This window comes from Merops nubicus, unplaced genomic scaffold (assembly GCF_000691845.1).
Source record: "Merops nubicus isolate BGI_N331 unplaced genomic scaffold, ASM69184v1 scaffold13551, whole genome shotgun sequence".
In the NCBI taxonomy this organism is placed as follows: Eukaryota; Metazoa; Chordata; class Aves; order Coraciiformes; family Meropidae; genus Merops; species Merops nubicus.
The window spans coordinates 15,904-31,202 of NW_008586372.1; the positions used below are offsets into that span (position 1 = coordinate 15,904).

At 38.6% G+C, this 15,299-nt stretch overlaps 1 protein-coding gene across 1 annotated transcript in view; it reads right to left on the bottom strand.

Annotated features, from left to right (window-relative positions):
* Nucleotides 1-15,299, bottom strand: part of SLC13A1 (solute carrier family 13 (sodium/sulfate symporter), member 1) — a 24,029-nt gene that overhangs the window by 363 nt on the left and 8,367 nt on the right. The window contains exons 7-14 of the mRNA XM_008948633.1: nucleotides 15,150-15,299; nucleotides 10,639-10,758; nucleotides 9,349-9,447; nucleotides 9,158-9,259; nucleotides 2,761-2,864; nucleotides 1,772-1,881; nucleotides 972-1,133; nucleotides 8-58 (exon numbers count right to left, since the gene is read on the bottom strand). The exon at nucleotides 15,150-15,299 is cut by the window's right edge and continues 6 nt beyond it. Of these exons, the coding sequence (XP_008946881.1) occupies nucleotides 8-58; nucleotides 972-1,133; nucleotides 1,772-1,881; nucleotides 2,761-2,864; nucleotides 9,158-9,259; nucleotides 9,349-9,447; nucleotides 10,639-10,758; nucleotides 15,150-15,299 (898 nt within the window). The remainder of the gene's footprint in view (nucleotides 1-7; nucleotides 59-971; nucleotides 1,134-1,771; nucleotides 1,882-2,760; nucleotides 2,865-9,157; nucleotides 9,260-9,348; nucleotides 9,448-10,638; nucleotides 10,759-15,149) is intronic.

Below are 15,299 nucleotides of genomic sequence, written 5' to 3' on the forward strand. Positions count from 1 at the left end.
AAGTACACAAAGTAGCAGGTATCAAAATGAAAAGTGGGTTCACATGAATGGCTTCAGCCTATTGTAAAATAAAAGAGAGAGAACAGCTGTCAAGGGACACATTATCAAATTAAATATATAAATAGAGACTTATTATATTAACACAAGTGAACTGTGAACAGAACTGTCCATTTAAATAGTGAGAAACAAACTTTTCTAAGTACTCATTTTTAAGATTATATCTGGGGAAGCTTCAGAAAAGGTGATTCTAATACAGAACAGCTACTGAACTTTAAATTCGCACCTCATGTTTTCTAATCGCAGATGACTCCATAAAATAAGAATAGTGCAAAGAGTTCACACACTGCACAAGCACTAAAAGCAAAAACACTGCAAGAAAGATGATAAAGTTGAATTTGTACACAATACATAGGAGACATTTAGTGAAGTGAGGACTAAGATTTCTTTGTAAGAGAGGGAAATGGCATTAGTATGTGTCTAGGCTGGCCAAGAGGAAAATTTACTTGAGGATGACCAGTAAGTTTTGAAGAACATCTGGGCATTTTGATAAAGATGATGAGAAGAAAGGATACAACTGAGCTAAGAAGAAAGCAGAAGAAGAAATGAGAATTAAATATAAAGCACATCTGTTAGCCCTTCTCTTTGGTGTCAGCTTGGAAGCTGAAGTGTTAACCACTTTGGCTGAAGATGTGGTCCTGAAGAAACACTAAGAGAGCTATTCTTTAGAAGTGTTTTGTCTATTTGGAAATAGGAATAACAGCACTGGGCTTTGAGTGTTGAACTTTAACCTAATTTTATTGATTTTTCACCATCAAATCTCCCGAAACAACCAACCCGAAGCACAACACAGCACAGCAAAAAAAGAATGTATGATTTTCTGGAAACTTTAAAAAACTGCTTCTTTGAGCAGCTGTATTATTACATGGATGATAGATCAAATTCTGGTGAAAAACTACTGGTCTTATACTCACCAAAGGAGATAGTATGGGCAAAAAGATTGTAATGGTAGCTGGATTGCTGGCCACTTCTGTTACTGTAGTGACAATAAGGCATGATATCAGGATAATCAGCCACAGGGGTAGTGATCCTAGAGGGCTCAATTTACTTGCTACCCACTCAGAAAGTTTTGAAACCTGTATATGGAATATGACAACATGATTACGTTTTACAAATCAATGAAAAGAAAATTTAGTAAATGGTATAGAATGGGAATTTACTCATCTGCTAATTGTGAATTATTTGTGTAGAATAGAAAAGAATCTGAAATATTTTTCATATTTCTACCATATGTTTTTAAGCACATTTTCCTAATTCAGTGGTGTCCTGTAGGAACCCATGCAAACTATATTCCATTTATTTATATTTACAATTCTGAGACATGTAAAGGAGTCATAATCAAAAATTTGTAACACACATATGTCAGGCTTCATAACCAGACTTAGGGCCCAAACCTGCTTGATTTACTGGGGTAACAAGCAGGGCTCTACGTGGGAGATGCCTCAGTGGTGCAGAACATAAACTCTGAGGCTTTGGAAACAGTGTCTCTCTACAACTCTTACCACCACCAGGTTTAAATTTAATAACAAACAGTAGTCATCATTGTGCATAGTCTTTCAAGACAAAGCAAAGTCCTTTATTTGTAACCCTGCTTCCTGAACGTCTTGTATATAACTTGTTAAAACAAGAGAATAAGTATGAATTCACTGCATGTCTGAATGCCTCCTGATGTGGGTCATGTCGGTTGTTCAGTTTCTTCTATGAATTGCATTACCTCACAGCCGTCTGCCAGTGCAAACCCGCCACCAACAAGAATAGCTATTTCCCAGGGCATGCATGACTGAAATTCCTTCCAAGTAATCAGTGGAGTGTAACCCAAAACAGCTAAAGAAAAAAAAAAATAAATTAAAACTAAACCAAAAACCCCACCGACATTTAAAAACCTACTGAAAAACGTCGTGAAGTAATCTTTCAGAGGAAGTACTTGGGAAATATTCCAAGGGAAAATTTCACCGTTATAACACGAAGAAATTACTCTGAAGTGAACAACCTGTACTTCCTGGACCAGATCCTCAGCTGGTGAAAACTGTCACAGACAATAGAGCTATAACAGGTTCCACCAGAGGAGCATTGGCCTCTGTCCACTCCTTCCCTATGTGGAAGATAGCTATGGGATATCAATGAGTTCAATTTACTCGGTCAAACTGCAGCTGTTCAGATCGCGAGCAAACGCTGCTTCACTTAGACTCATTTAGGCTCTGGTCTTGCACTCTCTGTGAACCCTCAGATCCACTGATTTCAGCAGCAGAATTGAGTAGATAAAGAGGACAAGCTGGATGGATGCTTTAATCAGGATAAACTCTATTCTGAAGGGGAAAAGTTAAATGAGAATGGGGTCATTTACCAAGTTAAATTTTACAGAGTACCTTAAATAAGAAGCAGCCTCTCTAAAAATAAAACCAATCCTCCCCCATGCAGTCCCATTCAAAGCCCATTGAAGTCAATGGAAAGGTGTTTTCAGTGGTGAAGGTGGCATGCAGGTAGCAGGTTCCTGCACAGCATTAATTCCTACTGCTCACATTGCCTAATTGTTGGCAATAACTTTCAGGCCAGGGCTGCTTTATATCCTAGCAAGATATTATCATGTATTAAGATTGCCACATTAGTTTTTCACAACATTCCTCTAACAAGTGCAAGATGTATTTATGGTACCATCTTAGATACAGTATTGCATCATAAAATCAACATAAAAATATACTCAACTGTTTTGTCCATTTGAATTCCTAGGCAATGTTTTTGCTGGAATAATAAAGAACAGGATGCCTATCACTAAGGCAGTTGTTGAATCTGTAGCATAGCCTTTATACCTAGGAGAAATTAACAAGAAAAATGCACATAAATATATAGTCAGGAGGAGTCTGGAAAAAGACTAAGGAGGAGGATGGAATGGCAGAAAAGATCTGTTATAGACTGACCATGACCCCTCATTCCCCACCTTCTGTGCTGCTTGGTGCCGTGGAAAGAGGTAGAGGAGTCAAGAATAAAGGAGTGAAGCTGAGCCTGGAAAGAAAGAGGGTGTGAGAAAGGTGTTTTAGTTTTTGTCTTTGTTGCTTAACTTTCAACTCTACTTTTAATTGGCACTTAATTTTCCCCAAATCAAGTTTGGGTTTGTTTTTTTTTTGCCTCTGATGGTAGATGGTAGGGGATATTCCTGTCTTTATTTTGACCCATGAGTTTTTTGACCTCATTTTCTCCTCTGACCTGTTGATGATGGGTAGTGAGAAAGTGACTAAGTGGGCATATGACAGGCAGTGAAGGTCAGCTCATCACATGTGTAGAAATATTAGATGCAAACCCTCTAAATTCATGAACGACCATCCTGAGTAAATGTGTTATTTTGTTACACAGAAATAAGCTGAAAAGATAAATGGTTGGGAATAGCTGATACTTAAACAACTGATTTTCATGGTTCAATAATAAATTTAATAACTTTAATATGCTCTGTAACAGATTCAGACCAACAGTTCTTAAGAGCACTGTGCATACCCACAAAGGATGATGCTTTTGTAGCTAAGAGGAAGCAACAGAGCTTTGTTATCACCCTGCCATGGCTGTCACTACTGTGGTCATAGGCACAGGCACCATGTTTATTTTGGTCGTTTCCAGTGCCTGAGAACTGCTCACACTAGTGTTTCTTAAACTGATCCGATGTCCTTCTAACTCATACAGAGTAGCCCTAAGCTCAGGTAAAGTGCCAAGCTGACCTCTATGGCCATTTTAATACATTCCTCTGATTCTGTTACACTCTGCTAGGTGGTGACGTATCCCACTCTGTCTTATTTCAATCAAGATGGTCATTCAAATGAATAAGAATTTTTCTGAAGCAAGTGAAAACAAATGTTTTCTTAAGCTTTGTTATTATTATTTTTTTCTATTCCCTGTAAATTCTTCTGCCAGAAAGATATACCCAATATACCAACATATTTGTCCTCTCAGTCTCATCCTACAGGCTTTTCTGCATATGTTGCTGCGGTAGCTCCAAGTATAACTTCCCAGCAGATCTTCCCAGCAGCTTAAGTTTTTATACTAAGCCAGGGCTTTTCACTGAAAGGGAAAAATCACCTCCCAGTTATATGTTACAAATGTATAATCTGGTAGATCCCTTTGCTTTAACAACAGTGTTAGGTGAGATTCAAATACCTTATTATACATAGCACACTGACACCACAACAAGCATAGCTTTAGCTAACACTGTCAGAAAATGAAGCTGCCATAAAAGTTGAAGTGGTTCTTTCATATATCCTGCCTCCTGCTTCCTATTGTCTGCTAGCACAGAAAACACTTTAAAAACCCAAGTTATTGTTTTATTATGATTTCTTAAGGCAAAGGGTTCTGCCTATATATATATATCACCTTTAGCCTAGGACCAGAAGCACTGGGTCTAAAGAGCAGAAGATCTCTTCCTTCAGGATCCTACCCTGCACTTTCTTAAGACTTACTAGGAGCTTTGAAAGAACACAAGATTTAGATACAGAAACAATTCATGCTGTCACTTTCTTCTAGGCAGCTGCTGTTTTAAAGAATTTTTGAGATTGGAAGGGACATCTAGAGGTCACCTGGTCCAACTTCTCCTGCTCAAGAAGTCCAGAGTCAGTTGCCCAGGACTATGTCGAGGTTATTTTTGAATGCTTCCAAGAATGGAGACTCTACAACCTCTTTCGTAAACCTGTGCCAGTGCTCAGTCATCCTCATAGGTAAAAAACATTTCCTAATGTTCAGGAGGATGCCCTATGTTTCAGTTTGTGCCTATGGCCTCTTGTAGTGTCACTGGGCACCACTGAGAAGAGCCTAGCTTCATCCTCTTCACAGACTTTCAGGTGTTTTTAAACATTGACAAGATGCCCCTGCAGCCTTCCCTTCTCTAGGCTAAATGGACCCATCTCTCTCAGCCCCTCCTCATAGGAGAGATGCTCCAGTCCCTTAACCATCTTTGTGGCCCTATGTTGAATGCCCCAGTATAACTGTGTCTTGTACCAGGGAGCCCAGAACCGTACGCAACACTCCAGGTGTGGCCTCACCAGCGCTGAGCAGAGAGGAAGGATCACCCGCCTTGACCTGCTGGCAACACTCCTCCTAACACAGACCAGGATGCCATTTGCCTTCTCTGTGGTAAGGGCACATTGCTGGCTTGTGTTCAACTTGGTGTCCACCAGGATCTCCAAGTCCTTTTCCATGCACCATGTTACAGTACACCATGGTGCACTCCACCTGGGTGACTCCTAGTATGCACTTCCAAAGGACACGTTGTTACTCACCAAGTGCAGGACTTTGGACTTCCCTTTGTTGAACTAGGGAGGTGGAATTTTTTTTTTTTTTTTTTTCCTCACAAAAACTTAATATTCCTGATGTAAAACACCATTCTTAGAAAATCTGCCTGGGACACACACAACACCCTACTGCTATTCATGCTATTACGGAGGCACATATGGCACCATTTCAAGCAGAAGCTTCTCAGTCACTATCAAATTTTGAGATAAGCATTTTTCAAAGTCCACTTATCCAGGCTGTAACACAATTGCATATACAACATCTACCTGCTTATAACACTGCAAATCTGATTGTCCTAGAAGGAAGCAAAAAGCTGTTGATTAAGCAGATATCATGACTCTAACTGAGATCACTGTAGAGAGCAAGGTTGTGGGCAAAAACACACAGTGGCCTTGCATTGGAAGTAAAGAAAGGAATAAACCATGCAGAAATAAGAAGGAATACCCTTGGGCAATAATGTGAGGAAGAAGGAGGGAAGCCCAGCTTGCATACATCAGCTGTACTCAGCTGCTGCTCAGTGCTGAACTTTCTGTTTCTTACAAGGTTCATGAAGTCCCAGCCAAAGGCCAACTTGAAACTCCTCTAATTGAAGCTAATACCTTACAGTTTGGAATCAAGCCAGGACATGGAAGAAAACTGCTGTAGCATAAATGATGTGTAATCCTCTGCTGTCAACAGATGAGGAGGAAACAGGCGCCTTTAGCCTGTGCTGCAATTTGTAGTGTTATATAACATCTATTACAACACCCTCCTTTCTGTCTCCAGCAGGAGGTAACAGGGGCTTAGGGCAGGTCAGCAAAGGATTAGTCTTTAATAGATTTACAAAATTTTCTTAAGAAAAATTAACTGGTAAAGGTAATGTGTATTTGAAAGGCATCTGATAATACTGCTTAAAAATGAGCTCTACTCAATACTTATATAGCACAAATATGGATTAAAAATTGGCTGACATTTTTAAAAGGGGGGAGGTATCATCATTAAATAGTAATATTTCTGCTAGAATTTAAATTGAAAAAAATCTGTCTTTATATTTTCAAGGGGTGTTCGGTCATTTGTGAGGATGCACACTACAGGCTGAGAACATGAACAAAGTTGGTGACAGTGATGGGAATTTGTTTTCTTGAAGCAAAACTTTGAGCATTCTATTTAGTTTGTCAAAACAAAGATTACGATGTGATAGAATTAAACCAGATATGTATATCCTTCAAGTACCTATCACACAAAAGTGTTTAGTCCAGTAGGGAAAAACAAAACCAGATGGCTGGAGGCTATATTCAGACAGAAAATGGTGTGAGTTTGTCTTGTTTAGTTGGGCAAGAGATGATTATCTACCAGACCAGACTACCAAGGAAAGCGGTAAAATCTGAGGAACCTGTGCTTTCCCACCCTGAAATCAAGCCTGGTTGCTTTCTGGGTATTCATATTGTAGTAAAATAAATCTGTACTGGGCTTAATACACAGAACAGTGTAGCTCTTCTGATCTTCAGCATTTTAGAATAAATGGACTGACACTTTGGTCTGGTTTAAGACTCTGGGAGTGGTGTGATTCCCACCTAACAGGACACACTCACTGGTCTGGGACAATCTAAAGGTTACTTATACCTCTGATGTTGTGGCTTTTCATAAAAAGCCCAAAACTCATCTGTGCAGGTGACTGAAGTTCTCTGAGGCTGGCTTGAGGTTGTGGGATAATATCCTGTACTATCAGATTTCTGATAAGAAATCAGTTTTCTAAGGGCAAAGAATATTTCCTTACAGTTGTTTACTGCAACATAAACTTAAAAAAGTTGTGCACATGCCTATCAGTATACTTAAATCTAGAACACTGAACAACTTGATACGTGGAGGCATTAGGGAACATGTGTGTGAAAGATGTAAGCCACAGTTCATGCACTGCCAGGAGCCTCCTAGTAGAGATCAGGGTGGTGGGTGCAATGTAACCATAGATAGAACCACAGTTCCTGAGGTTTGAGAGTTCTTTTTCCTGTTTCTTTGTTTTCTTTAAAAAAGGTGGCTTACTAGTACCCCCAGCTGTATGTGCTTGGGTTCCTTGCCCCACTCGTATCTTGACTGAGAAATTTTCATTGTTCAGAAAAGTAAAAATCTAATTGCTTGGGTTTATCCCTGTTAATGCAGTTGATTGACAAATTAAAGCTATCTAGAAATAAGCAAGGTCTGAATAGTAAAAACTGCATTCTTTCCCCTTGGAAGTTTAGTTAAGGAGTAACACAAGTTTTGTTTCTTTTCAGGTTACCTTACCCGAATTATAACACGATTCAGCCTAATGTGACATGACATGTGCTTTCATTTCTTTCCAAGGAAAACATTACAGGACATTCATAAAGCAACAATCCTGTGCAGAACTTGTAACCACAGTTATAAGAATATTTTCCTTTTCCTCTGCCGGTGAGAAAAGTCCTCAGCCAACAGTAACCAGACAACTTCAAATAGGAAACACGGATTTCTGGACTGAAGTAATTAATTTGAGGTATAATTCTCGTTCTTGAAAGATTGTTTACAATGTCTGTTTTTCAGTATCAGCTGTATCTTGTTAAGTGGTGTTTGATGAGCACTGAATCTTAACAAGAAGCACAGCCATCCCTATTGCTTAGCTAGTTTGTTGCTTGATTAGGTCAGCACTCCAAAGTCCCTTCAAGAATACTGTGTTTCACAGGAGACAATGATCATCAGCTCTGCTGTTGTTAAAAGGTGTTTTTGCAATTGTTTGGTTTTTTTTTAAATAATTTATAAGTGAATAGTTTTAAAGTAATCCTAGGTTTTAATGCAAATTTTAATGATATTTTTACAGAAAATAATTTTGCTTTGCACTTCAAATCTTCAATGGGCTACAGTTATACCTTGTAACATCCACTACCAGACTTCCTGGCAGAGCACTGGGGAGGGTGCGTGAGTGTATGGATGGTGGGAACATATTTAAAGGCAGGAGGCATGATGCATGCACGTTCACCAGGAATTTATGACAGACAGGAAAACAAAATGGAAAACAAACATCCAAGTCCAGCACTGGCCTTGGACCCATCCAGTAATAAATGCTAAAACCAGAAGGACTTAAACGGCACAAAGTCCTGCTCCTTCCAATCATGCAACTACTTCCCAGTACTCTAGAACAAAACTCAGACCTTTATCACAGAAAAACAGAATTGAAATTACAGTAATTACAGCAAGAGAAGAGGAGATACTGTGGTATTATAAGTAAGTTCTTGCAAGAGCAATAGATTTCTTAGTGAAAAAAGTATAGGTGTTCCTGGGGAAGGGACTGCAGAAACAAGATGTAGCACAAGGCAAAATAATGTGATGATTCCTGAATTGTTCCTGGCTTTTTGGTGGTTATGTGAACTGTGACATGGCGAGAGTTATGCATGAATAGATAGTAATTTATACCGTTAATTAGAACTGTCAAAGTAGGGTATGTTGGCCTGTGTGCATACAAGTGTAACTGTCACTAGGGGCAGTAGATCAAAAAATTTTGACCAAAGATTTATTCTTGAACTTGCAAGTTTGATGAGGAAGTAGGATACTGTAACATCAGTCATTATGCATTTTCCCCCACTGGATCAAATCTAAAACCTAGGCATAATCCCTCTTAGGAGGCACCTTCTTTTATTTTGTAATGGCGTTAGCACATTTCAGATATTGCACACATCTATCCATGAAACTCCTGGAGTTTACTTACTCTATATACACTGCAATATAGCCTGGAATATTTCTTATGTATTGAAAGTATTTTATTTTTCCTTAAATTGAGAAGAAAAGAAGGCATGTAGTCAAGACATAGTACAGTTCTTGTTGGTGTATCAAAAAGATTACTTACTCTGGGAAAAGTGAAGACCATCCTGGGATGAAGCCGGGCTCTCTGGTGAACCATAGCAGGGTCATTAGAATGAATAGGACAAGTGTAACTATTTCTGGGTAGCTATAGCAGAAACAGAATGGATTATATATTTTCCTGAATTCACACTTGAATTTACTCATTCTTGTTTGCAGATTTATAGTTTGGCACACCTTATTGGTCCGAGCTTCTTGTATTCCTCCTGAACCACCTGTGCTGAGGCCTCTTCTCTAGCTGTTTTCTTCTTGCCACACTTGAACATGTTTTTAAAACTGGAATGTAAATCAGCAATATTGAATGATGAGTTAGTAGTGTACACAGAAAAAAGTCCAAACTTTCCAGTTGCCAATAGCACTTAAGTAAAATTTCACTTTATAATGCAGTCTCTCCCATTTAATCATCACACACCAAACTGACCATATTGGAATTAACTGACAAAGCCCAGTGAGGGATTGTCAGAGACAGCAACAAAACATGTCCTGTTAGTGACTAGCTCATTTGTCGAGGAAGGATGAAACTTTAATCATGGGAACTAACTGAAACAATCAAAAGCATAATCTGGCAATTTAATGAAAATCATCTATAACTTTGCTTTACTTTGTTTTGAAATGAAAAAGTTTGTATCATAAGAGTATCCTGCATGCTGACTAGCAGACTATCTGCTATGAGCTAGGTTTTCATTCTTGGATAAGAATTACACAAAGTTATAAAGAACACTATTGGAAAAAAATCAAGAAAAATGAAACAATACATTTTCATATATATAGTGCTAAGCTATATGGGATGATTCTAAGGCTGCTTAAGAGTAGAGAGTCTCTTCATCTCTTGCACCAGAAATAGCCATGTAATTCCAGAAGACAGGTGTCTTCCTGCATTGTTATTTCTAGCAGAACTCCTTGAAAACAAGGCTTTGAGGAATCAGCTCAAAATAAATATTGTGCTCTCCAAAACTTTAAAAGCACAAGCTCTGAGAGAACAAAAACTGCACCATATCACCACATACCAATTTTGGAGAAGTTAATTTTTTTTTTACTTCACATTTACAAATACAGTGTTTGAGTTTATAACACAGATATTGCTCAAATATTCAAGCCATTCCCCAACTCCATTGAAGGGCAATATCCTGACTATAAATCTTCCAGTCATAGACTAAAACGTGTACAATTTCAGTATTCTCCTGTCTTGCACACATGAACTGTTTAATGATGATGTGTGCATATTTTAAAGGAATGGGTATCATCATTTGCGATACAGACTTTTCCCATTGGGCTGAGTAGTCCAAGATCCCTATTATAGATCATTCTTGTCCCACACAGAGACTCAACCATACTAATCAAGGATGCAAAAGCACTGTTGCTGCATTATCGCCTTATCGTGGCTGTTAAATTTAGATGTAATATTTACTCCTGGTACAAAGTATCTCTTAGTCATCTTTAGTTTTATTGATTACAACATTTACTTACTCAAACCCAAGGAAAAGCCACTGGAGCCAGACCCAGGAGAGCAGCAGAATAATAACTGTGATGGGGATGGAAAGGATAAACCACGATCCAAAATTGATGCACTGGCAACCTGGATAACGTCTGGATGAAAGTAAGAAACTATTCAGTTGAGCTTTGCAAAGAAACAAAGACTTGTGAGAAGTGCCAGAAAGCTCTGCTGCAAAAGAGTGCTTCTGGCTGACAGCTGACCTCAGCAAGAGGTGACCTCTGGTGTCCTCTTCCCTCACCTCCCTGTTCTGTTCCCTGATCTTTATGACCACTACAGGAACTAGCCATGCCAGCTAACTGAGCACTGGATCAGCAACAGGTCTGGGGATTTGACACCGTCTCGCTGTGCCTAGCCTGAGTTCAGTAGGAAAGGAAAGGACAGTCACAGCAATAAGGACCATTAAGACTACAAAGAATCAGAACTTGAAGAAAAGCATTTCTTTGGGAGGAGACTTTAGCACAAGAAAATATACTCAAATGAACAAGTTCCAATGGACTTTGAAGGCAACAGCGGAGACAACCTTTAGACTTGTAATGTTTAAGGGGTTCAGAACTGATCAAAGCCAAAGTTATTACTAATTGCCAGGAAAGGCAGAAATGTTCATTTTTTAAGTGGATTGTCTCTCAAGTCACCTTGTGTCTTTGAGGTTGTCTTCATCTACTGTTTACAGATGTGGACCTTTCAACCAAAGCTCTCCTTGCCATGTGCATTTAAGAAGAGGAGAAATGGACTTTGGTTTTCTGAAAGAAATTAATTTACTGTGGAATGAGATAGATGCCAGAGAGGCAAAAAGGTCAGATAAGTTAATTCTGTTTTCCGATATATTTTACAAACACATGCTATTTTTCCTTTGAGCTCTTCTAGCTCCATGGAGAGAGCTTTTAATATGGAAGGTGAGAAAATTCTAGTCTCCTTGGACAGCCTTCTTCCCTGATGCAGAAGTCAGATGGAATGGAAATCACAGTGTCCAGACAGAAGCTGTAGTGCCTATTTCCAATTATTAGCCAAGTTTTTGTATTTCAGGCCTTGCTAGAAGAAAAGGAATTCTGATGGTCACATAGGTCTTTGAGGCAGTAAATGCTTATCAAAAATGCTTTCTCATGTATTGTACAGCTTTTGGGGTTGATCTATATTTATTATGTTTCTTATATACATTGCAATTAAAGTGCCAGCAGGAACTGAACCACAACTTCTATCCAACTATACACAGTGATGAGACAGCAAAATAGGAACAAGAAAAGGCATTGTGCTATTATATATAATTTATTGATTATGTAGCTATTTAGCTTTTATTACAGGATTAGTCACATCAAATTTTGAATACATGAATTCCAAGATAGGAAAACACTGATATCAACACAGCAATGACTTAGCATTTCATCATTGCTAAAGTGTTTATGAGCTTTCCTGAGCGACAAAACAAGCTCTTGAAAACTTTATGCTGAATAGTCAATTCCATTGTAAAATGTTAATTTATTGTGGTCAGTTTTCATAGTAAATTTGAGTAGGGCCGAATATATATGTATTTCTAATAATCTTAATATTAAATTTAGGTATTCTTAATCTCCAGAGCAAATATTCCCCAGGTGGACTGAATGATTGATTTAAATGACTTGAAAAATGGTCTATTATACAGTGCTGGTTGGATTATCTGCTGTTGTTGGATTATCTAGTACGAACCTTGTCTGAGGCAAGGATGGACAGGACACACTGAACTACTTATTTTCTGGATCTATACCCTTCGGAAAATGAAAAATGTGATTGATTTTAATAGGCCTCATTTTACAGTGGTTCAGTTCCAGTAACAATAAACTCTTTCCAGGCAAACACTACAAACGCTAACAAATTTGAATCACAGAACAAATCCAGATAAGATTGTTAGTTTTATGACTTTTATAAAATTGCTTAGGTTGAAAATAATGTAATGTTGGAAAAGTTTCATTCTTTGTGTTGGAAGGTCAAAGTCAGTTCCCAGAATAGGCTTCAGGAAATGAGTAACCTGTCACCAGAGTAGGACTGAGGAAATGAGTAACCTGTCAGTGAGCCTGAATGGAGAACCAAAGGTTTCATTGTACGATTTAAGCTTCCTCAAGCATAGGAGAACCCAGTTTCCTCCCTGACACAGTGTTGTCTGGTAACCCTTTCTCTCTCTAACGTCTCCACAGCTTTTCCCTCACCCTGGGGTGCAGCTGCCTGTGTTCCTTAGGATCTATGGCCCTGCTCTAACATAGCCCAGCTGTGAACCTTGGCTTGCATTGCTGAAGAAACTGCTTCATGTGGGAAACAGCAGTGAGAAAGTCTTTACAGCAAAGCCACATAAGATCAGAAAGGTAAAACTGTAGATGTGGGATAACTGACTTGGGGATCTGCAGCAACCTGCAGGATTCAAGAGGAAAAACACAAATACAGAAGAATTTTAGAATGCTAAAGTAAAAAAACATATGGAGCCAGAAGAAAGGGACCCAGTATCACTGAGGATCTGCTCCAGGAGCAGTGAGGACTAAGCAGTCTCATCCTCACTGGTGACTTTTTGGACGGTAAAGGCTTCTAAGTATCTTATATGCAGTGGTGAGCAGACTAATGCTTAGCCTACTAGCTGGCTACACAACTTCTGGGTGTGTCAGCCAATACTTTTTTTTTTTTCCCCATTTGGATGTATTCTAGATGCTATATTGCAGTGCATCTTTGCATACAATTGAAGAAAGGGCTATTTTTCAACACAGTAACAAATCTGTGTTGAAAAATACCCCTTATGGACATTGATCTCATTGGCATGGGTGTATAGCATTGTATCAACATTTCCATTGTTTCCTTCTCCCCTGTGCAACACAGCATAATGGCATGTCCAAAATCAACAGTGGGCTGAGGACTCCCAGCAACACATAGGCTCCAGTGCTAACAGAGGTATACTGGTGTCCTCTTCATGTGACAAATGAAAAGGAGGGAAGTAGAGATCAGTTATCACAAATTGGGAAGATAAGAGGAATATGGAATTTCACAGTGCCATTTTTAAGTGTTTTATCACTGAGTGGGAAACCCAGGAATATACTGTATGTACAGCTCTTTTGCTGAATTATTCTACCAAAGATGCATAAGATAGGTGAAGGTAAACTGCAAATGTGCCCAAGTCATGCTAACAGGTCAATTCTGACTTCAGGCGGGCCTTAGATTCAAATGGGACCACTCTCTCTGAGGAGAAGGGAAGCAAGATAGTTAAAGATAAAAAATGTTTGTGTAGTTAGGTGGTAGATTCACCTTAAATTAAGGATTAGGCTCAGTAGATGTGTAAAGAGTAAACAAAATCCTGATGGGGTATAAAACTGGATTACACCTGTAGTGCCCCATGTATGGCCCAAATCCTAGAAGAAGGTGAAGACCCAGGGAGAACAACAAACTGCTTATGCATTCTTGAAGAGATTGTTAACCTCTAAGACAAAGAAAAACTATCTTCAAGCCAGTTTTCTATGAGTTTCCTACAACTTCAGGGAACTAACAGTTCTTACCCCTAGTAAACAATCTTGGATTTTTCTAGGTTCCTCAGTGTGAAGCCTGCTTGAACCAGAAATTCTTATATATCTAAAAGTTTAAGTCTGAAGGACTCATAAGGCCATAATCTGCTCTGTGTAGCTCTTTAGCCCTAATAACAAGCACTGTTACAGCTTCCATACTGCTTCTATTGTTGCAATTCTCTTAGCACAGGCTAATTTACCAACTCTACCACTTCAGTTGTCTTTAGCAGCATGCTGAAGTCAAATTTCATCCATTCGTGGAACACAGGTTGGAAGAAAATCTATCATTAACTGGTCTTTCACCATTTTGCTGTGTGCAATACAGAATAGTGGGGAGAGTGCTTTACTTTGTTCCACTTTAAAATTAGAGAAGGAATATTTCTGGCAATGAGTAGTTTGCACAAAAAGAAAAAGAAAAAAAAAACCAACAGGAAAAAAAGGTTCAGCAAGGGCTACTGCTTTTTCAAAATCTTTGGAATGAAATCTGCCAGTTTTCTTTACAAAGTGGTTCTACTTAGAAGACAAACATTAAAGAATGCTTGTAATAACCTTAAAACAAAGTGTTCCACTGAGTGCAAAGTTTGAGACTGACTTGAAATTGTTTGCTTCTTCTTTGATAAACTGACCTAAATTTCTCATTTCAACAATGCCTCCTGAAATTCTTCTGATGCTCTTTGCTAAGCAGATCCAAACATAGCTCCTGCTGTACTTAGAAATTAGTAACAGCCCATGTCAACATGGTCATCTTGTTGCATGTTTTGGGTGATCATTTATAGCCTTTCCCAATGTAAGGCAAATGCAACCATGCAATTTCATTTTATCTGTTTAACAAAAATAAAGCAATAAAACCAAATAATATCAAATCAAAGCATAAGGTTTCTGATGTGTTTTAGGGGAGCCATGTAAGAGCTCAAGGAAGAACAGTTAGAATTATGGATTAGGAAGAACATAAATAATGTAACATAGTCTCTTACGTATTGAAATGCTCAGCAAAAATCAGATTCGTTGATGTTCCTGTGATTGTGGTCAGCCCTCCAATGGTAGCAGAATAAGCAACACATAAGCACATCACTTTGAAAATCCCACTGTATTTGTCCTCTTTGCTTTTTCTCCCTTGTTCCGCA